Source organism: Ceratotherium simum, chromosome 9 (genome assembly GCF_057802395.1).
Source record: "Ceratotherium simum simum isolate JZ-2026a chromosome 9, ASM5780239v1, whole genome shotgun sequence".
In the NCBI taxonomy this organism is placed as follows: domain Eukaryota; kingdom Metazoa; phylum Chordata; class Mammalia; order Perissodactyla; family Rhinocerotidae; genus Ceratotherium; species Ceratotherium simum.
The window spans coordinates 69,587,201-69,612,097 of NC_141908.1; the positions used below are offsets into that span (position 1 = coordinate 69,587,201).

Here is a 24,897-nt window from a genome sequence, read left to right on the forward strand (position 1 = left end):
ATAGATTTGGCCATTTTTATTAATAAACTATGTTATCATATGCCTTCAAGTTTTGAAGTTTTCATAAAAGGGTTTTGTCTTTTCAAGCCCTCAGGAATAACTCTCCCATTTATAAATTTTCAGCTTCATGTGAAAACAATGCACTTTCTACTTTTATTGATTTTCCTGAAATATAATTTTTATGCCAAATAACATAAATGAAAAAAATTTTTTACTGCAATGATATGCTTTATATAATTTAAAAACATATTTGCAACACTGAATTGGTATATTTCTAACTTTGGATTAATTTAAAATAAGTAACTACATGAAATAATGTGGAGGAATGTTAAAAATTTTATAAAGGAAATATACCATTTTAATATATGATAAATTAACAGTAATATATAATTTAAATATATTATATTTAATAAATTATATATTATATTATTACATTAATATATAATGCTATATTAACATATTATGTATATTTTATATACATAAAATGAGTTATCTTCTTTTCCTCTATTTTTCTCTTTTTCCAAAATTAAAGTGAGGGCATTCCCTTGTTACCTAGAACTAAGGTGAAAAGAACTCTAATTATTCATTTGAATCAGACATTAATTGCAACTTAGTGTTCATATGTTTACTTAGATAGGATGAATAATAGACCTTACACTCTCTCTACAGCAAAACTAATACAAGAGATTATTTTCATCTAAGCATAAAAACAAGTTGCAAGAGATAATTTTTAAATGACAAATATTCCACATGTCAAGTTGTGAAGAATAAGTTGGAAAGTCTAATATTTGTTTAAAATCTTCAAGACTATGTTCGGATAGAATGCAAAAGAAAGATTATGTCTTCTTTTACTGCTTTTCTGAATTTTGATGCTCTTTACTCTGCAGCAGCATCCAGCGGAGTGTTTTAGTAAAAAGGGGCACTAATGAGTGTGTATGGAAAGAATGAATAAAAGTACTTTTATTGGAGACAATATGACTTAGGTTGTGTTTCTTTCCCTCCCACGCCCACTCCCTGAAAATGTAGCCGGAGGCAATTCAACTTGTGTTTTATCTGAGGCAATGCAGCGCTCCACATCCACTCCGGACAGGAAGGGACCAGCAAAGGGGTTACCAAGTCGGAATTAGACTAATCAAGTATCCGTTTCCATTTGCCTGAAGGGAAAGATGACACCTGCTTGTGCAGCTTCAAAGTGTTGAAATCCTTTCTGCTTTCATGTGCTTACTATGCATATCCTCTCGTGGATTAAATGAACGGAATGCATTATAGTTATAAACTTTGATGCCCCATTAAGATGAATATGCACCTAATGAGCTGAAAAATTACCCGTGCTGCTTCCACCCTCTCCTTCCCCCCAGTCCCCATTGTGCGGAACTACCTAATCAGGGTGGGAGTGTGTCTTCTGTGTTCTTAAACCACTGGCTGTGAAGTGTGGCCAAGGACCATATTCAAATACATGTTTAGTATATTAACAATATAAGCAATAAGTGATGCTTTGATTAATAGGGAAGAAAGAACAGTTTGACTTTTAGTAATGAATGCAATAGTCTTACCCAATTTGTATCTAAACAGGACATAGACACAAAACCCAGTGGACGTTATTCACAGGCCAGATGTACTTAGTACCGTCAGCGTTTTGTAATTCCAGTAACTACCTTCACGTATACTCCTCACCAAAACATATAGAATATTTTGAAAAACAAGCAATTTTTGTCACCTTAGTAACCCTTGAGGTTTATTAAAAAAAAGCTGTAATATGGCAATTTAAGGCAGTCTGAATTTAAAATATGTCCTTGTTGCTTAGGTCAGGCGATATAGCAATGCAGCAATTTCAGAGCACACCACCAGGAGCTGAAGCCAATTCTATTGCAGTGTTTGTTGCTCAGCGATCTTCTTACCTGCCAAGTGGAGTGCGGCAAGTTGTATTCACACTGTGATCTATGAGCCTGGGTATGAAGCTCAATTTTCTCTCGAGGGAAATCTAACAAACAGTTGACAGAGCAAAACACAGTTAAAAAGGAACAAATAAAAAATTTAATAAGTATGACGCAAATATTTTTTCAAAAAGGGCATTTTATAATGTGTAATTCACAGCAAAAGTTCAGCTTCTGTTGCAGGAGACGTGATGTTAACGCTAATCCTGAGTGAAGTTTGCTCGTGAGAGATCTCTTGTTTTGAGTCAAAGTTGTATTTTTCTTATTGACTTTTTACAAAGTTTAAGAAAAAATAAATGCAATTATATTTAGTTAGGTATTACACTATTAGTTAGAGTTATGCATGTATTTAAAAATGCATGATAAATACTGAAAGTTTTGTGTCTTTAATCATATGTATAATTTTATTCTAATTAAAGAATATTAATGTATTGATCTCAAAGAGATAAATTAAAAGAGATAATAGTTTTTTAAAATAGTGTTTAACTTCCACTAAATGTAAGAGCAAAAAGTAAATTCTTAATTCAAGGGAAAGCGTTCATACTCCTCTTAGAAAAAAAACACAAAAAATGTTATTGCTTATTGATAAGTAAATATCTGCACGTGAATGGGGTTATAAAAGCACAAAAACAGTATGCTATATTCATATAATTTGGGGGTCAATATTTTCCAAGGCATTTGAGCAATACATAAGAGGCAAAGTTTCAGAGTATAATTATAACACAAATGAAGACGAGACCAAACCATACATTTCCAATTAGAATTAAGAAATGAGTTGGGGGGCTAGCCCCATGGCTTAGCGGTTAGGTGTGCGCGCACTGCTGCTGATGGCCTGGGGTTCGGATGCTGGGCGTGCACCCACGCACTGCTTGTCTGGCCATGCTGAGGCGGCGTCCCACACACAGCAACTAGAAGGATGTGCAACTATGACATACAACTATCTACTGGGCCTTTAGGGAGAAAAAAAGGAAAAAAATAAAAAATAAAAATAAACCTGAGGGATACATTTGCAACTACCTTTAAAAAAAAAAAAGAAATGAGTTGGAATTTATCAGTTTCCTAAACACAAACTTTCATGTTGATATTTGATGAATGTAAGCACTTCAAATCACCAAAAATTAATGTAGATATTTGTTTAACCTAAATTCAATATTCTATGGGTTTATAAAAGTAAAATAAAAATGAATATAGCTTCAATTCAAATACATTTCTTATTTTTATAATTCTAGATCATCCTTCCTTGTAAATTACTTAGAATCTATTGGAAATTATTCACACTTTCTACATTTAAGCTTAATATAATTGTCCAGCAATACAACAGCCCAATGCGCTGTCACTTAATAAAGGTTTTCATCATTGTACTACTTCCTGGACAAATTTTTCACTTTTTACACACTGAGTTCTGGAATCATTACTATGAAAATGCAGAGAAAATTTTTCTTCTTACCAATCATTGTAAATATTTGACAATTTATACATCATTTGAGTAGTCAATAATTTCAAAATGATTCAGAAAGTAATTGTGTACATTTTAGTTACTGAAAACACTTTAAAAAAGGTATTTTCTTTAGAATTTTCCCCTCATTTATCCCTGGTTGTAGTAAAATTTTTATAATGATAAGCTGGTGTCATTAAATCAGTAACCATTTTATCACATAGGCAATATTATATTTGAAACTTAAGGCAAACACCCTACTTTAAAAAGTCTAGATGCATATTTAACTTTGCTTTTATGTTCAATATGCAACACATTTTGAGTATTTATCTGAAAGCAATTTTTGTTTTTAAATTTCCTTTTATGATCGTACACTTTGTCTATGTTTGACAGAAAACATAGGTATTAATAGACATGAAGGATATACTGACAGAAATACGAATATGTTCAAAAAGACTTTGTGAACAACCGATCCACATGAGTTATTAAGAGGCAATTATCAATATTGTAGAGAGAAATGACTCTCTTCTGAATGAATGTAGTTGGTTTCATTTATTTTTAAACTCTAGAGAATATTCTCAATTATAGATGTTATTGCCTTTAATCCTTAGTTGGAATAAATAATATCTGTGTTACTATTTATTCCTTGTTATTAGCTCTTTGGTATTTTTATTTCCCATCCTTGCCTTTATATGTCATATTTTGAAGAGACCAACATTGCTATTAATTCAGAAAAGCCACTTGAAAGAAGGAAGATCCAGTCTTGGCACAGCCATTTTATGGTAAACTTGTTAAAGCCGTTAAGGTATGTGTGAAAGATTTTAGAAAGTGTAACTCTACACCGGGATGCCTGTGCTTGTCAGAGTAGTACATCATTTTTCCAAGTACAATTGATTTCGGATGTACATAAAATCCTCTTATATGTCATTATCATATGTCATATTTCAGTAATTGTTTCCATTTACTTAAATACCAGCAGAGACAAGATAGACAGTGCCCCTTCCTCTACTGTCTCATTGAAAAAATATTATTAAGAAAGCACCGACTACAGTCCATAGGCAATTTACACAAACTCTAAGCATGGAAGCATACAACTACATTGTATTTTATATGTTTATTCAAAAATCACTTAGTCTACAGTACTTCGTTGTGAAAGCAAGTATAGAAAAAAGATATTAGAGGTTGTTTTCTTGTTCTATATCAGAGGGAAAAAAAGAGCAGACTAGAAACAATAGATTTCAAAGAATTATCTTTTCCCTTTGAATTTTATTCATGTCTCATTGCGTGTATATACGTGTGTAAATTACTTTTAGGACATCCAAAACGCGTGTATGAAAACCATTGCATTATGTGCAGAATCAAATGAAAATAGGGAATATCAGCCAATATTATAATATTGTTATTCCTTTATTATTGTTTTTATAATGATGCAATTGTATATTTTCAATATGATGGAGGAATCGTCTACTGATTCTTAACAGTTATGTTTAATATCACAAGTGGCACTGATCCCCTCTGTGGTTTCGTCCACTTAAGAAAAAATCATGTCCGACAGGAATTAGAATCCAGAATTTTCTAACTCTGTCTGAAAAGTGAGTTCAATTGCAGGCAGTGCCTCACACATTCAAGTTAATTTGTAATGATTCGGCTAAGTGCTGACATGAAAGAAGCCTTCAATGACCACCAGCGCTCTTTTTTCCCCAATGGCTCTCTACAAATCATCTCATATACCAAAGCACAAGGCTAGAAGTTAAAAAAATAAATACACCAGTAATTTCTTTTTGACAGTGATTTGACACCCAGCTGATGGGAGTAGCTAACAGTATGACCTTCAGACTGTTAGCTCTGCTAAAAGAGATTCACTTAAAACACCCATGGGGTTATGGATTCCTGCTAATAGCAGCAATAGAATGGATGCTAAAATTATGGCAGGGTAGAAATGCTTTCTCAATTAATTTCCCAACATGTTAAGGCCATTATCATTGGATGTCATCTAGTGAAACGGGGGGAAACTCTCTAGTACCTCTGAAAGCTCCTCCTAGTTAGAACAATGTATAATAGCAGATAATAGCAAACCAGGCACTTAGAACTGTTTGTCTTCAAATAACACTTATAGTATTGATCTACAGGCATTGACAACTGAATTTGGGTTAAAAGTTATGCATGTGGGAAGGGATAGAAATGTGCACTTATGGATAATATAGACTTTAACATGAAATTTTTAAAAACTGAAATGGTAGATTAAGTTACTGGCCAAAACAGCAAAGGAGACACACAAATATAGGGCTGCAGTGTATTTTCTTATGGGTTTCTTATGGCCTTAGGATGGTTCCCATTTAGGCTGCTGGCTTCTGATGAATAAATGTAAACAGAGAAGGAATATCCTTTAATATTAGGTCATCTTCGTCTAGGCAAACTGCTTATGCAAGCAGTATTACTCAGTACAATACTTTTAATTCCATGACTATTCCATGACTAAAAATGTAGTGTGAACAAAAGGAGTTTCCTCAATATTAGGTGGGCAAATGGGAACTATTATGGACAAAGTGAGGTGTTATTTTATATGTATAAAAATATGAAGGGAGGCAGATTAATTAACTTAAAACTTTAGGTATACATTAAGTTTTTTCAAAGTGGTACATTTATTTCAACAAAAATGTAGCTTTAAAAATTAAAATTTAAATCCTACATTATTTCTTCATCATCAGCATCACTTTTTGTCACTACTCATTGTTTGTATAACATGAGTATTATGTTAGAATTGAGTATAAACCAAAATTGCATTTGTTGATCTGTCTTAGATATCCAAATGGAATAAGCTATGCCTAGAAGAGACTTTCCTTCTTTTGTTTTTGCTGAGGAAGATTAACCTTGAGCTAACATCTGTTTCCAATCTTCCTCTTTTTTTGCTTGAGAAAGATTATCCCTGGGCTAACATCTGTGCCAGTCTTTCTCTATTTTGTATGTGGGTTGCTGCCCCAGCCATGGCTGATGAGTGGCATAGGTCTGCACCCAGGATCCAAATCCGTGAAGCCGGAGTACTGAAGCGGAGCGCGCCAGAGTTAACCACTATGCCACGGGGCTGGTCCCCTACAAGAGACTTTATTTAAAAAGAAAAAGAAGTGTCAAGAGTCAGAGAAAAACTCTAAAGTGATATTTGAAATCAGGAAAAACAAATGGTACAAAGATTCTTCACAAATCATTTAACTGAACTCTTGACAGTATAGCATTTGTCTAATGCACATACGTCTTTTGATTCTTTTCTTTCTTTATTTGTGCTATTCTGTATATTTAGCATTCTCTCATATCCCTAAAGAGATTATTACAAAATCTAATAATATTCCCTGAGAGATAGCAATTATTATGCTCTTTATTTTCCCTTCTTACTTACATTTGTATGTATACACATGTGTCACTCAACTGTAGTAATTGGTATAGATAGATATGCGTGTCTGACTGCTTTGTATATATGCATCTCACTCAATTCTAGTTGATACTGTTATTTTAATAATTTCCCTCTACTTACAGCTTTTTGATAATGAATTTTTTGTTTGTGCAAAAATATTTGATACTAAAAGAGAATTTACGGATAATCTAAACTAACCTCCTCAATATATTGATTAGAACTCCACAACTCAAAGAAAGCACTGTTGCTTGACCCTTGTTATTTGAGCTTTTTACTAACAGAATAGAGACTAAATCCGTGATATCTTGTTTAGTCCTGTTTCTATTAAACTGTTGAATTATCCCTACACTATTGAAACCAACATAAAATATGTGAGTTCATGTCTATATTTAAAATCTGTTGCTTATTTTATATTTCAGTTTTTACGTTAGCTAAATTGTCATTATAATAAATTTTAACTCCTCTTTTTATACAATTAATGAATTAACTATTTTTAATCATTTTTTCAATTTTATCATGTGCATACTATGTCCTTTCAATAAATATTTAAATTTTGTGTATGTGTGGTCTCAGGATACAAAGTCCAAAAAGACAGATTCTTTGAAAAATGCGTACGTTGAGGACTCTACTGGTAATTTCAGGCTAATAATATTTAGGCCAATGTTCTTTTGTAAAGAATTCAAAAATAGGGAGCTGGCCCAGTGACAGAGCAGTTAAGTTCGCACACCCAGCTTCCGCTGCCTGGGGTTCTCAGGTTCAGATCCCAGGCGTGGACCGATGCACTGCTTGTCAAGCCATGCTGTAGTGGTGTCCCATATAAGTTAGAGGAAGATGGGCACGGATGTTAGCCCAGGGTCAATCTTCGTCAGAAAAAAGAGGAGGATTGGCATTGGATGTTAGCTTAGGGCTGATCTTCCTCACCAAAAAAAAAAAAAAAAAAAAAAGAATTCAAAAATAGTAACAACACATATTAGTAAGGTTGTATTGGTTATAGTTTAAATTTCTTAAAAGACAAGCAGTCTTTCAGAGATTGTGCAAGGAACATTGACTATCATTGACTGGAACAATGAGAAAATACCATTTAAAAAACTTAGAGACTAGGGATGGACTTATGTATGTCGAGGTGTGTGTGTGTGTGTTTCCTATAGTGTTGTGGCCATATGGTCAAAAGGGGATCAGAGTGGCAATATGAGACAGGAATTGAGACTCTAAGCACTGGAAACAGATAGCAATGTGTTTGAATCCTAGCTTTGTTATTTGCTAATTGTGAAACATTAACTAAACTGCTGAAAAATCTCCAAATCTTGATCAAATTATCTGTAAAACCAGAACAATAATTCCTAGTGTGATAAATTGTATTATTATTCAACAAATTATCCTCCTCTCCCTCTCCACCTTGGGGTACAGTATACCTTGACCACTGACTTTGGGTTTGGCTATGCGACTTGCTGAGGTTATAGAATGTGACAAGACATAATGCATGGAAGCTTTAAACATGGCTGGCATGATTAGGATTGCCCTCTCTTGCTTCCAAGATCCACTACAGGAAGAACATACCTCAGGTATCATTGGATCAAAGAGAATGGAAAAGAACTTGGAGAACACCTGAACGAAGTGGGTGAGGAGGTTCAGGAAATAAAAACAAGAGACATATAGATGAAGAAGTGAAGTCTATAGCACAGTGAGGTATAGTAAGTACTTCCAATGATTTGAGGCACACATGTGGAGTATTATTTCTTGTCTCCATGTTACATTGCATTTGACATTTATTAACTGTCCCAGTCCTTTCTTCTTTCCATCTTGACTTTTCTATACTTGGGCTCTTGCACAATGAAAAAAAATGTTTTGAATATTCTTTTTTCTGAGGGATTTACTTGTTTTTCTTCCAAGAGGAATCAAATTCTAACTTTTGACCATATTGCCAATTATTTTATAGTAATTTCCTTGCCAATATTTTCTTTTTGGAACTCTTATCAATTTTATTTAATTTTTGTATTATTCAACTAATTCATGGCTGAGCATTTTCAGTGAAACACAACTATCATATCCAGTAAATACTTGTCATTTTCTTCCTGCTGCTTACTTCCAAGGAATAAGTAATTTACTATAGCTCTCACACATACAGACTATTTTGGTTTAAAAAAATCAATTAAAATCCTTTTATGTAAAAAGTAACCTTTAGATATTGTTATGTAGCCATTGTGGTCAAATATTAACAGGAAGATGGTAACAAGTTTATGTATGCATAATTGAACAAAAGCTAAAATGGAAATGTTACTTTCTAAATACTGACCCATCACTCTGTTATTTTACTTCATTTTAGGTAAGACCTTAGTATTATATAAATGAACATTTTCCCTTCTATCAGATTTACAGCTTCGTATTTTTTTATCATAAATTTGGAAACATCAGAAAAAGAAGAGAAATATTTAGTAGAAGGTTGTTTAGCATCACATATAAGTTATACTGTCAAAAATTTGACTCCAGGATTATTTTAAAATTATAAAATCATGATGGTTGATATAGAAAATTTACAGTAAAATATATAACACACTTTTATTATATTTGGTATAATATTTTAATACATTAATTATTATAAATTTACTTAATACATTTATAATATGGAATACATTTTCTACATTTAATTTATTTCACCCATGTTTTCTGCTTGGACCTGTCTATCTTCCCTATGGAAAAAGGAAAGCTAAATGTATATTTTAGGTGCCCTAAAACACCATGATACCCTGCATAACCATCCATGTGAATTGACGGAATTAATAGTCCATCTCTAGGGAAATAGCCTACCTCTACTTTCATTCTCAAACATGCAAAATGGAACCCACAAAAGAAGTTAATGTAGTTAGAATGGATCATATTGGGTAGGCACCTAGAATAATATAAAAACAAACAAATGTCATCTGTCCATGAAACCACTGTGTTTTCATGGTTAATGAGTAGATAATGAAGGTTCTTCATGAGAGAAAAAAAAAAAAGATTGATCGATGACTCAGTTTTAAAGCACAGAATATAAACCAACTGTAATCCATTACAACTGAATTCAGTCTTAAATCAGTTTTATTTGAAAATCAATCATACTGATACCAAATGGCATTTTCAAACCTTTCAAATTTCTCAAAAAATTAAGAATGAAGGATGTGTATGAGTCTGTGCAATGCCTCTGACTTTTGTAACGTACTGTTCTAAAGGAAGAACCATAAAGATTGATACTCCTTACTGTAAAAATCCACAGAGATTTTGTGCATACTTTAAATAAAGTATGTGACATTTTATTTTGAGATTTGTTTTTATATATGTCACTCTCTCGCATTAGCCTCTGAAATCCTGAAGAACAAGAATCATCCCTAGAATTTGGCACCATGTTTGCATAGAGTAGGTATTCAAGCAAGCTTTGTTGAATAGAAATGAAATAGAATTATGCTTGGGTTTAATTCATGCTGATTCTCTCACATATACTCATAAACTCACAAACTTTACTAATGCCATGATTAGTAAATAGAAACATAAAAACTAATTTCTATTAGTAAATAGAAATAGAGGAATAGAAACAATTAGGAAAAGATATAGAGCTAAAAAATTTGTAGATAGTTCTAGTTTGTCTTTTTTTTTCAGGCACTTTATAATTGGGGAGATTTTGAGGTTAGACTATCTTTTCTTAGAAAAATATGCTTAAGTCCGATGATCTAAAGGAAAAGAAAAAAAATGGAAGGAGAAAGTAGATTGAAAATTATACGAAGTGAGCTGTTTGACTTTCCTCTCTTTTTTTATTTTATTGCGGTCACACTGGTTTATAACATTGTACAAATTTCAGGTGTATTTCCTCTTACTTGGATGGATAATTAAGTTTAAAAAGTTCTTGAGTTGGCATAGGAAGAGTTTAGGTTTCTGCATGGCATCTGAGATGCGTGCATGTAGAGATATGTGGGTAGATATTTGAGTGCATGTAAAGAGAATAAGGCGAGGATTCAGAGGAGATGACACCCAATTTCACAGCTAAAGCAGGTCTCTGCTTGATGGATAACTGGGTTGGAGAGCTAAACACACAGGATTCTTGATTCACAGAGTTGAGGAGTTTTGATTTCCCAGAAAAACATTTCTTCATACATTATTGAAAAAGGTCAAAGGTGTGCATGCTTGCAACTGTTGCATCAGTTTTTCAATTCTCAGGGGACAAATGTGAAGTTTTCTATCCAGACACTGCCATTCTCTACTTAGGCATTTGTTGGAGGAGAAAATAGTCCTGTGTGGCGAACTGACGTCACTGGCACGCTCCTGTGTAAGGTCATCTGGCTATGGTAGAACACTGGAACCACTGGAACCAACATATTATTGGAATAAACAAAAATATTTGCAGTGGCCATAATTCTACCACACCAAACTACTGTAGACTCTTATTTTGAACAAGGAGATTGTTCGGTGATGATGAATAGAGCCTACAAAGTGCGTAAACTTTTCACCATCCTTGTAATTCAAACTAGTCAACTTGTGCATTGCCAATATCTTTTAAATCCATATCCTTTCTCCTTTTTTGCTTTTTCTCCCTAACCTTGTTTCATTTGGCCAAGTATTTGACACGGTCTGCTTTGTGTTTGCAAGTGATCGTGCATGTATATTTGTATTTTAGATCCAGATGTTGGACATGAATTCTACAACCCTCTCTTGGGCTCGTACTGATATTACTCTTAGTGAATAATTTATCAAACAGAATCTTAGTGAAGAAACTGTTTTTAGTTTCCTCAGAGCTTTCAAAGTTATCCTTTCAGGATATGTATAAATTACTTCTATATTAGTAAGTATATTTCAAGATAGTATGTATGTTACCTCCACATTAGTAATTTGTGAGTTGCTTGATGACCAAAAACCGATAATTCTCATCTCGTTGAGCATGCGTTCAAATGAATTAATTAGGTTTACTTTTGTGTTCATTGGAACAGTTGCTATAACTGAGTCACCATCAGGCAAAGGCCAAATCGTAGTTTTGCATTCTTAAAAACTTAACAGCTCTTTAGCTGTCTGATTTGTGTCCATTTTATTTTTAGTGTTTGAATATGTGGATCAACATAGGATTCTGCACAAAATTATTTAGGTATCAAGTATAATCCCTTTCTTTCCAAGAACATAAAGTTATTTGTCCTATAAACATTTAATTTTTTTTTAGTAAGAATTAAGGTATTAGAGCAATGATAAAGATCAAAATTTATGAAAAACTCGAAACTGTCAAATTAATACAATATTGCCCTATTGTTTTAACCTTCACTTTTTTATGATTTGGGGTTTGAAATATTTCCTAGTTACTTCAAGCTTATAGATGAAGAAAGTACACATTTTGCTGAGGCACATTGGTATCATAATGTTCTCAGAGGAAGTTTGTTTGTCTGAACAAATTACTTAGCTTGAGGAAAATTGCTATGAAAATAAAGGGTAATAAAACAAAAAATATTGAGCTTCAGTTTTTTCATCTGTATAACTGGAATAATAATATTTATCACTTGCAAAATTTAAATGAGAATGCCTTTTTTACTAAGGCACACTGCCTTCCTTTCACTTTCTCTTTCTGTTGAATGCTAATGTATATATTATATTATATAATACATATTAATATAATATATAATTTATATATTTATAAATTTATTATTAATAAAATTTGTTATTATAAATTACAATTAATATAATATTATAATCATATTATATTTTCACAAGAATTTAATCTCAGTGTCACTATATACTCAATAAATGCCAGACATGCAGAAGTGTAAATTCCCACTGTTCACAAGATAATATAACGTCCCAGAGTGGAAAGAGAAATGGATCCTTTTCTTAATTTTCTCTTATAGTATCTATGTCACAAGGCCAGGGAGTTGTTTCTCATCCTGAACAGCAGCCTGAGTCCTGCATCTTGTTTGACACAGTGGAAGGCAATTCAGAGTGCCCTTTGGGGGAACCTTCTGCAACTGGATAAATGCCAGTGAGCCTGAAAGTTCCCTTTGGGTTACCTGTGGGAAATGGGAGCATAACAGTTCCATTTCCATTTTCCTAGGAGGAAGGAGGTGTGAAAATTGGTCTCCTTCTGTCAGTCGTCACAGAGACCATTTCCCACGCCCTTCAGAAAGCTCAGAGTAGTTGTCTCTCTCTTTCTCATTCATCCATCTTTCTCCCTTCATACTCCTGTTGTAATCTAATCAGAAGAATTAAGTAGATGCTTAGGATTTCAACTATAATTTTATTAAAAGAAAATTTTGCTGGTAACTTCTACTGTAGAATAAAATTTAAACTATTATATTTTTTCATAAGTGTAAGCATTAGAGCCCTTTATTTGTTTTATGTGTGTGTGGTTTTTTTTTTTGTTTTGTTTTCTGTCTGAAAAATAAAGTATCTAGGTTTGATTTGAGTAGGTGTCTTTTTAAAATGTGAGTTTTCTTGTTCCAAGGAACTGACAGATGCAAAGAATATGATCTCTCATAGAGTTAAAATCTATTAGCTAAACATATAGATTTAATTCTGATTAATCTTTATGGAGAAGAAAGTTGCTTATAATAAACCTTGTCACAAAGCCATGGATGATCATCAAACACTTTAAAATGAATGCAACCTAGAAATTTATCAAGAGTAGCTCAGCAAATCATTTTTAACATATTGCTTTTACAAAAATTTGCCATTTTTATAATTTCAAATTAATGGCTTTAGGAGCTTTATGTAATGGGTATATCTTATGAGATACTTCCACTAGCCACAGAAGTATAACTATCTGTGTATGACTGTTAAAATTAATATAAAAATTTAGTGAATACAGTTTTTTTATCAGCTTTATAATTCTTATAAGTAGACTTTTTCTCTAAGTAAATATACACAGAAAATAGCATAATGATTAAACACCTGATTTACAAATCATACTGTCATTTAAAAGACAATGGTGGAACAGTAGATTCTATCTGATTTGTATGAATAATAATCTGAGCATTTCTCTCTTCGAAAGTAGCACAGTGAGTCTTGTGAATCCACTGAAATTTGCTTTGGTGTCTTTTCCCACAGAATGTACACTGATTTCATCCCTTCTTTTTTATCACTCAGTTATTTTATTGCAAGGAGACAGGGTAATGACTGTAAACAGTGTTACAATCTGACACAGCTTCTCTACTATTAATCAAAATACAAAATTCAAAATTAATTTAACTTGAAAATTTACAAGTTGAGGTTAAAAACGCTCTACCACATTCAGATTTCCATAATACCACACCAAATACAGATCCCTGCAGCCGGATAAATTGGGTCCCTATTCAGAAAATGCTGAATAATTTAATTGACTAAGCTTAAAAAAACTGATTAACAGAAGAGGAGGAGAAGATACAATAAAATATGAAACAAACATCTGTATTCAAACTTCAAACACTCAGCTAACAATATGTCTTCCAAGTTTCCAAGACCACTTTGTGCCAAAGCCCTCAAGGGGTCTTCGTCTGCAACAAATTCAATTTCTCTAAAGAGGAAAATTACCATTAATCTTTAATTTACTTTCCCGTGCATTTTGTAATGGACCACTTCAAACTTTCCTTTATGGGGAAAATTTCCGTGTTAATTCGTAGTCTCCATGCCTTAGGACTGGAAGAAATGCAAATTAAGGATCAGAATGTTAGCTATAAAAGTGGTTTATGTAATCCAGGTTTAGTTTACTGAACCAGGAATTAAAGTTACTGGCTTATGTTATATATGGTATTAAACACATTTTCCACCTCTTGAATTTTAAGCTGATATTATATAATTTTAAAATTATTACCACTTACATATAGGTATCGTATTAGCAAAAAGCACAAGAAATATTAGAATGAACCAAATGAAATTACTATGTTTGATGAAGAAAAATAATCAAATATTGGCAATTCGTATGTATCATTCAACTTAACATAAAAATAAATTCTTCCACGTATATATGGACTTCTAGTTTACAAAATATTTTCACCAAGGCCTTTCCTCATTTATTAAAGTCAATACTTATAGGTACGTTTTTGAACCCTTAGCCAGTGCAAAATCCTCTCCAGGCATTAAGCATTTAATCCATACAAAAAGCTTATTCTCTGGAAACAATTCTAAGCTCCATTTTATAGATGAGGAGCCTGACACTTAGATCTTACATATTGGGTTCAAGATCACAAAGCAAAGAGGTGAGAACAGGAGTTTGGACCCGGTCAGTGGGGCTGTAAGACTATGTTCTCAACCACCACAATAAAGACAAGGCAGGTAGTAATGTAGTCAGTTTTGCTATATGCTTGTTTTCAAAATGAGAATTTGTTTTAATGCAATTGATATACTAGGGAACAATTTGGGCATCATGCAAATTTCAGTTTGTTCCTGCATGATTTCAACTGACAAACACTAGGTAAGCACAGAACACTGCACGCAGCTGAACCAAGCCACATAGGGATACATAAACTGCATACACGCACATACCTCAAACATCTATCATCTGCCTCTGATGTTACAACTTCCTTGCAATTTCGTATAACCATCCTTTCTCCACCACTTTACAATAACTAACAAGCTGTAACTCTTCCAGTGACAACTACCACAAGCAAACTTAAGGTCTTTTTCAAGATAAAGTGCCATATTCGTTACAGCATATATGCATTTCTTAACTATTTAATAAGTGTAAAATTGTACTATAATTTTTATGATTTTATGTCCCTACCTTTCTTTATGTCTTATTGACGAAAGTTTTGAGTATATGTCACTAACTCCATTTTCCCCATAAACTGTGTGATTTTTATTGACCAATCTTGTACAGTGCAATAATTTTTAGGAGCACATATATCCTGTTATGATTGAACTGATAGTATCCTATTTCATAATCAGGGGAATGGAAGGGTATTTCCTCAATTTCACTTGCCTGTTAAGCATGAAACAAGATTTTAAAATCTATTTCAAATGTAGAATAATTTCTGCTATATCTGGCTGATATTTATATCTGAGAAGTAATATAGCTAAATTGACATATTCAAATCAGAATTATTGTTCTTTTAGAAGTTGCATTTATAGCACCCTCTCGTACCTTCTTAAATTTTCCATAAGTTAGAATTCATATAATACTTAATTCTAGAAGCATAACATATTTTTACCCTAAGAACAAGGACTGGTATATACAAAATATTTTCAAAAATTATTTTACTAGATCTTTGAGAATAACTCAAAATTCCAATTTCAATTAAATTGTCAGTATATTTTCTTTGTTTGTTTGTTTTAATATAGATGGTCACTCGTTTTAGAAATCAGTTACCTTATATTTGGGTGCTATTTTGAGAAGTTGGCATACACATAATACGGAGTCTAACTCCATTTTTGGATACATGACTTGATGGCTTTCAATTTGCACATCCGCCTCCTTTCCTCTTGCCCTACTTCTGGGCAAGCCAATCAGAAAACCCAGGAGCTCCTTTCTTTGGCAATAGTGGGAAGTTCAAACTACACAAGCTCCTGTCCACACACGGGATCCCTCAGCCCAACGCTAATGCCCAACCACAAAAAAAAGCTAAAGCTGATCTCCTGCTGGCTCTTTTAAGCCATTTTCTGACCTGCTTGGGAGTCTGCCCTTGTCTCCCCAGAAAAATTCATCACGTGCATAAAAATATCTTTTCATATCCTTTTGGTGCATTTGTGGCATCATTATCCGCAACATCCAGGGTCCTCAGCCACTTCTGTAGAGTGACCACAACAGCATAAAGCCGTTCTAGGACTATTCTAATATCGATCTCTCTCTTACTCAGACAAAAATATATACCATCCTTTGGAATGCTTCTCAAAACTACACTGCTGGGTACAGAAACATGGCCTGGATGTCATACACTGTATTTTGGCATAACGGAGAGAAGGCAGATGTTGGTTAGAAATGGGAAGGATTATATAGAAGAAAGTGAAAAACTGTCAATGGATGACAAAATGACACCCTAACCTAATTCATGTATCAGTGTTTCAACCTTAGAAAATGAACAAATAAGTCAACCCCTATTATACTTTACAGCTTCAATAGAACAAAAACTTAAATTAGGATATTAAGAAAATATATCTTTAATTGGTTTTATGTCTGTCACATAAAGATAACCCATAAAGACGAAGAAGAAAACAACCTGCCCCTCACAACCACTGCAAATTTATAGGTGAGTTCGACTGACTAGAACCAGGGGAGATGTCCATGGATGAACGTACAAGTGTGACTAGCCAGAGAGGAGCTTCCCTCAAAAGAGCAGGAGACTCGCTGTACATACACAGGCTGTTGATATCTAGATTTATGCAAAAACGCTAATTTACTGAGGACGTCTGCATTTCAGAAAGAGTGAGAGAAGTAAAATAAGTCTTTTGGGACCTTGGGATGGGCTAATTGAAGACAGAGGATCAATTTAGGAACACAGAGAAGAGTACGTGAGAAGAACGGTGCAGTTTGGGCGGGAGAAGTTCGCAGGCACGGTCATCAGGACGTCCACTGAGACACACATCAGGTTGTGGCCAAGAACTTACAATCATCTTCCACAGAGACGTGGAAATGTGTAACCACAGAACAATGAAAGAAAACTCTGTTATTTCTCCAAAGATCAAAATAGCTCCAAAGCTCATCTATGGACTCCAATGGTAAACGGAGTTTAAGTTTGATATATGCATAGATTTCATACGCACATATATATGAAAGTGGAACAAGAAAACACAAAAAAAGTGAAGAAAGTGAAAGAAGACAGCTGCCATAAATCAACACACTCATTTGCTCTAAGATAACTGATCAATGCAAGCTTGTGTACCTAACCTGTGTTTAATTTATTCAGAGTCCATCCCAATGAAGTATAAATGATGATCCACTTGAAATGATAAAATATGTGGTAAGCTGAAGTAGGCATGTTTTCTCTGAGTATTAGGGCTATGAGAAGGGAGAGAATGGTGAAAGCTGGCAAAAAAAAAAAAAATGCTGTGTCATAACGTGACAATTTTTCTGATAGTATCACAATGAAAATAAGCTCTAAGTATCAGTTGCTCGATTCAAGTTTAAAAATCACAATTAAATTGTTGTGACTATTCAAAGCTAGGGAAACATATTTTTATGAAACTAGTTATCTCCTGGTTTTAAAGATATGTTCTCATAGATGGCTCCTTAGACATACATTTCACTATTAGATTTATCATATTTTAAAACTGAATACAACCAAATTAAATAAAATCTAGTTCAACATACTTATGACTAAATCTATGGCCTATACACAAAGTTCTTAATCACTGTCATTACATGGCAGGCACGTTGCAACTATTAGCAAGCCCACAAAACCCCCTGAGTATTTTGGTAACTTTCTCCAGAATGGAACACTTGAATAGAACATTAGAATGGTTCTTCACTTCCGGTTCCAGGACTGTGTTGAATTTTTTTCCCTTTAGAATGATATGACTTGGTAGCTATCAGGATACCTGAGGGTCAAGTGTATGGAAGTGGTATTGACCCCTCAGAGTAGTTTCCATCACCGCTTCTATTCCAAGAAAATCTGTGTGTTGGGAAGTTAGCCCCTTATGTCCCCAAGGTTCATCTGATAAATTCCCTCCCATCTAATAGAGAAAAAAAAAGATGATAGGTTTTAAAATAAAGAACAAATATACACTGTGCTCCATATTTGAGGCCATCTAAATGTGAACTGCCTCTCATACAAATCAAACACTACCAACCGCCCCTCAAATTTTTCATCTAGTGTTATCCTTTTCTGAAAGTCAATTCCTTTCCAATTGATGAATATTCCTCACAACAGTACCTTTTCACTTGGTTTAATTTCAGACTAAACTATTCAGAAAGATGCATGTTTCATTTTTGAAAGACATTTGGACCAGATACAAGCTTCAGTTGGGCCTGGAAATGGAAAAATTAATGTTTAGGCTGGTGTAACATTTTTTTCTTCATTTGTTTTTATGAAGAACAACTTATTTTTTGTTTTGCAAAGGGGAAAGATTGTACAAGTGGCACCCTTTTATGAAAATGTAGGAAGTAAGTGGTTTACCAATTGTTCAAAATTAGAGTAAAAGAGGGGCCCCCTTTTAACGTTTTTCTTTTAAAGCAAATTTGACTCAATCCTTAGTATGAGGAGATCCTGAATAGGAACGAAGTGGACTCATATCTAGGTGTTTACTTGGTATCTCCACTTAGTTGTTGTCTCTAAATCATCTTAAGGTGGAAAAAATATGAAATACTTTAAAATGAATCAAAAAGAGTATTGGGTATCTTCAATGGAAAATTAGGTATTGTGCAATGCAACTTTCTGATCCTTTGGTGTCTCTACACCTTTCATTGAGAGCTTTACCATTTTGTAAGATGTGGATGAATGATAGAAAATGCAAATGATTCTTGCCCCTAGACATGCAAATGAATTTTGTCTCATCAAACACAATTGATTTTCCCTCCCCTCTGTAGAAGACGCATGCTTTGCAACTACTAAGCAAGTTCATTTCAGCAATTCTAATTGCTTCTAAATGTGTCTGCTCTTTTGGGTGCTACTTTGAAATGGTTGTAACATCTTACTGGTCCCCTTGTTAATTAAGCAGTTAAATAGACTCTTTGATACATGCTCATTTCATATTTGTATGACAGTCATGATTTTACCTTTTTTTTTTTTAAATACCCTTTAACACCTCATTTTTGGATCAAGTCTGGCCTTAGTCTTCTTCCAGTGCGCCCTGTATCAGAAGCACTACCATCCATGGTTTCAGTAATATATGCATTCAGGAACTTCTGGGACATCTTCTGCTTCTCCCTTCCACTCTCCTCTGCTCTCCCCACACCTATTCAAATCTATTTCCAAGTCTTTCCTTTACAGGTGCTCCTATTCAAGTACATCAGTTCCTGGTGGACAGTATGTCCAGATTTCTGGCAGTGTGCATGCATTTATGTCATGACATCCCATACCACACTATGCCATTTATACTTTCTCTGCACAATTAAAAAACTTTTCAATGAGTAATATTTCAAATAGACCCCTTCACATTCAATCAGTTTTCAGGTCCCATGTATTCTATTTTCTAAATCATCTGCTTTGTTCCTTTTCCACCATTACTCTAGTTGCAGCATGGAGAAAAAGTGGATTTGGACAACTCTAGAAGGAGCTGGGTCAGTTAAGAGAAGAGGAGAAATGACTGTTAAGTTTGGAGAAGATGAGCATGGCATGGTGTGGTGTGGATTCCCAAGATCTGAGTTCATGCATGTGGCACGACTCTCCTTTCCACTCTCTACTAGAATGTCATGTATTTGTGCACAAGTGCTTGCAGGACAAGTGAAAAGAGAATCTGTAGACCATTTAGCACTTGCTGGAAGAGAATAATTTACTAATCCGTCAGTTTATGGAGCACATGGAGAATCAGAACAAAAAGCCAGGTGGCTGAGTGTACTTAGTATCACAGTATACTGACACAGATATCCTTTATTTGATTACTTTGACAGAAACCAGCCCAACCAATACTCAAAAAACAGTGGGTTGCTGTCTACATTTGGCTGGGTTCTGAGGAGGAACTGAACACATTATCTTTTGAGAAGCAGAAATAAGGACCTTTAATTACACTTAGATTGCTTAAAACACGCATGAAATTTTACTGTGGATCTTTTTGAAATGGGAAAATAATTTTTAAAAGGTTGAATTAATTTTGTTCTTAATGCAAATCCACACTTTAGTTACTCAGCATATTATTCAAAAATAGTTGCCACTGGTTCTCTGCGGCTAAAGTGTCAGAATCTTCAACAGCCAATGCGTCAGAACTTGCAAGCTTATATTTTTAGTCTCCTTTTTGGAAACAGGAGAAGGAACAAGAAAGAATGGAAGAGTGGAAACTGAGGTTGTTACACATTGGTACCTTATACATTTGAGTGTCCTTTTTTGTTAATGCACCTAGTCATGAAGGTTGTCCTTGTCATTGTTTTAAAATAGCTTTAAAAAATGCATTTGTGAGTTTCTTTTTTGTTTTGTGTTTGTTCTGGGAGAAACAAACAAACAAACAAACAAACCCCACAAATCATCTCTTACATAGGTTTAGAAAAAGCTGAGAGGTTTCTAAACTGGCTACATTTATACACACTGTTACTCAGTAATATCATAAGTGTTACCTGAATGGAGCTATCAATCCAGTGGCACCGAGGAAGTTCAATGAATCAAGGGAATGCCTTGAAATCATTTTCTTTTAAATAGACATGCGCTAGATTTTACACCCTCATGGAAGAAACAGTCCATGATTATGTACGAATGATTTTTCCCAATCATTCTCCATCTTTTATCTCTGATTTTGAACAAGAAAATTGCACATATTATGAATATGAAAATGAAAAACTTTGCTACCAAAAGTGGAGAGGAATTGCATGATTACAATTACAAGTTTCTTGGCTGAGTGAGAATGACAAGGTAGCAAATTAACTGCTTTTGACTGTTTCATCACCAGTAAATATTTTCAGGCAGGGCCTTCACTTACGGTTGTGCTAGTTTTACCCTCCAGAAGGGTATCCAGGTGAGGGGGTGAGTGGCAACTGAAATCCAATTCATGTTGTGTTTTCTAAGTCATAAATCCTGGTAAATGAATGTGTCCCCCTGAGCAAAGGATACTTTTTCTTTAATTTGTACAAAGTCTACCAGTGGCCCTGTTTAAAGCTCAGAGCTATGCTTTAAGGAGCAATTCTAAGGTCCTGGCAAATAGGTCCAGTTTAGTGTATACATCCTCAGAAGACCTCAGAAGAGTCTCCAAGGAAAGACTCAAGATGAGTTTATGCTTTTAGTGCTAGATTGGTTTCAGTAATGTTTAAATTCAACAAGGCTATTTTGAGTTAAATTTTAGCACGGCACAGATTTTTAACTTTCTATAGGGTTTGTGTTTCTTTAACTTCTGCTTTCAAGTGTACATTGTTTATTTATACTTACTAATTAATATATTGTTAGGTAAAAATGTGTTAACTTTGGTCAAAAATTATGTGGAGAACTACGTACATAGCTGCACTCTCTTAGTTTACACGGCCTGTGAAATTCCTGGCGCTTTGTCTAACGTATCAAAAATGAGGTAGCGAGGGGCCGGCCCGGTGGCGCAAGCGGTTAAGTGCGCGCGCTCTGCTGCGGCGGCCCAGGGTTTGCTGGTTCGGATCCCGGGCGCGCACCGACGCACTGCTTGGCAAGCCATGCTGTGGCGGTGTCCCATATAAAGTGGAGGAACATGGGCACAGATGTTAGCCCAGGGCCGTCTTCCTCAGCAAAAAAAGAGGAGGATTGGCGGATGTTAGCACAGGGCTGATCTCCTCACAAAAAAAAAAAAAAAAAAAAAAATGAGGTAGCGAGATCTTTGCTTACTGTACCTGCATTGTAGGAATAAAAGCCGATATTGAAAATTCAAATCTCTGCTATGGTAGCAATATCAGAAATATATAAGATATTACAGCTCTAATAATTATTTTCTTTGCTTGCAAAGCTAATGAATTTCAAGTCTTAAAAATTGAATAAAAACGTAAAAGTTGTGTTTTTCAACAATGTAAAGAAACAAGACATATTGCAAAATACTATGAAATTACACAAACATTGTTTTATGTGTATGTGCACGCACATGCATGTGCCTTGACTGACTAAGGAGACTGTTTGCAAGTTCAGAATTAGAGGCGGTTTTCAGGACATGTGTTAATGATTTTCTCTTCTGGAGCCTGCAGTCAGTCAAACCAAGCACATTTAGTAGCACAAGCTTCCACTTTTCTTTCTTTTTTTTTTTTTGTGAGGAAGATCAGCCCTGAGCTAACATCCGTGCCCATCTTCCTCTACTCTTTGATATGGGACGCCGCCACAGCATGGCTTGACAAGCAGTGTATCGGTGTGCACCTGGGATCCGAACCCGTGAACCCTCAGGCTGCTGAAGCAGAGTGCGTGCTTAACCATTAGGCCACTGGGTTGGCCCCTCATTTTTCTTTTTGAATGTGCCTTCTTGACTCCAAGAGTGCCTTGCTACATAGATGTCACACCATATTGCACATCATTTCATATTGCACAAGAGTATTAATTGCCGGGCTGACTTGATACAGGGCAATCTGGAGCAAGGGAAGCTCAACCTGCTGTCGGCAAAAGTGCAAATTTGGGTGAACCTTGCTTTCCTTGACGTTCTTCTGTTTCAATATTTGTTCTTTCTTTCTTCCCCTCCCCCTAAACCAGTCCTCATGGCCAGGTGATCCATTATCTCAGGCCTACATAGTAATATCATATTGTTTTCAACTCGCCAAATGTTCCCACCTAGGAGTGCTAATGTCACGCTGCTCATCATGGATAGGTATCTGCCTTATAGTTTATCTCTGTAATACCCAAAATATCTCTTTGCTAAACTGATAAACTAATCTCTGCTAGTGCCTATCAGCAAAATATGCCCATGATAATAACATGTATTTTTTGTGTGTGTGTGAGAGGAAGATCAGCCCTGAGCTAACATCCGTGCCAATCCTCCTCTTTTTGCTGAGGAAGATCAGCTCTGAGCTAACATCTATTGCCAATCCTCCTCTTTTTTTTCCCTTTTTCTCCCCAAAGACCCAGTAGATATTTGTATGTCATAGTTGCACATCCTTCTAGTTGCTGTATGTGGGATGCTGCCTCAGCATGGCTGGACAATCAGTACGTCAGTGTGCGCCAGGGATCCGAACCCGGGCCGCCAGTATCAGAGCGTGCGCACTTAACCACTAAGCCACAGGGTCCACACAACATGTATTTTAATAGTTCCTTATATACACAAAACTCTCTTTTTATTCCACTAAATGTTTAGTTTCTCTAATATTTGAATTTTCATGTGTGAGGGAGAAATTTTTTGAGCTAAGATTGGATAGCATAGGGGGGCGGAGTCAAGATGGCGGCGTAGGCAGACTCTGAACTCAGCTCCTCCTGTGGACACAGCCAATTTACAACTACTTGTGGAAAAATTACCCCTGAGACAGAACTGAAAACTGGATAAGAGGAACTCCTGCAACAACGGACAATCCTAACTGAGGTGGAAGAGGCAGAGACTCCCTTCTGGAGAGGAAAAACGCCGCCTTCACAAGCCGCCAGCTTCACAGCCGCCCGGAAGCAGGGCACAGGTCTGCAGCCTCCCTGGAGGCGCGGGGCCCTGAGCCGGGAGCGCCCCCGCTGTGGACATTTTGTGGACCCAGAACAATCGAGACCAGCGGCATAATATCTGACTGTGCCTGCTACTAAAGCATTGGGGAGCACCCCCAGAAAACCCAGTTCACAAAGAAACTAAAACTGGCTCTTAAAGGGCCCACGCACAAACTCACCCGTTCCAGAAAGCATCCTAAAATCACCAGAAAGAAAGGTGCACACTGCTTTGGTGACAAGAGACTCACCTAATAGGCCCTGAGTGCATCTCGGTGAGGGGTGAGACCTCTCCAGGGACTGGGACATGGGTGGCCGCCATTGTTGTCGCCTGGTGTGAGCGTGCTGACACAGACGCCATTGCAGTTCTCCCTGAGGCCTGCTAGCCCAGGGTGTGCCCCACCCGCTAGAGCACGGATTTAATCCAGCTCAGCCAAGGCAGGCAGCCCACCCTAGACACTGGCCCCACCCAACAACAAGCCCTCAGGCAACGTGTGGGCCTGCATAGATTGGTGACTGGATTCTCTGCAGCCTGGCAACTGAGCCGACTTCAGCAGGGCAGGGTGTGCACAAGGAGCAGGTGGAGAGTGTGGGGCTCCCGCCGTGGAGAGACTGGTTCTGCTTGGGGAGGTCGGGGCGCTCACACGGGGCAGGACTGTGTTGACTGTGTGTGTGGACCTGTGGGCAACAGGGCTTGTCAGCTGCAGAAGACTTGTGCTTCTCAAAGACCCACATAGGAGGTTTGCCCCACCTTCCAAAGCCTGAAACAATTGGGTGCTCCTGTGCCTGAGGCCAGCCCCACCCAGCTGCAATCCTCAGAGAGCTGACAAGAGACCTAATAGGCTAGAGGCTTACAGCAATTGTAAGGCCCTGAGCCTAACAACCTGCCACGCTGGGGGCCTACTCAGTTAAAAGAAATACTGCAACATAAATGTGGTATTAGAGCTTACAGCCAACTGTGCTGGGGCTCCCCACACCTGATAAAGAGACTGAAGGGCCCACAACAACTACAAGCAG

The 24,897-nt window shown here is 35.8% G+C and overlaps 1 protein-coding gene across 1 annotated transcript in view; it reads right to left on the reverse strand.

The window, feature by feature from the left end:
• The window catches only part of LOC147916331 (uncharacterized), an 82,935-nt gene extending 58,672 nt beyond the window's left edge, over positions 1-24,263 (reverse strand). The window contains exons 1-2 of the mRNA XM_087434962.1: positions 24,132-24,263; positions 1,899-1,981 (exon numbers count right to left, since the gene is read on the reverse strand). Coding sequence (XP_087291088.1) covers positions 1,899-1,981; positions 24,132-24,189 — 141 coding nt within the window. The 5' untranslated portion in view covers positions 24,190-24,263. The remainder of the gene's footprint in view (positions 1-1,898; positions 1,982-24,131) is intronic.
• Positions 24,264-24,897: the final 634 nt, after the last annotated feature.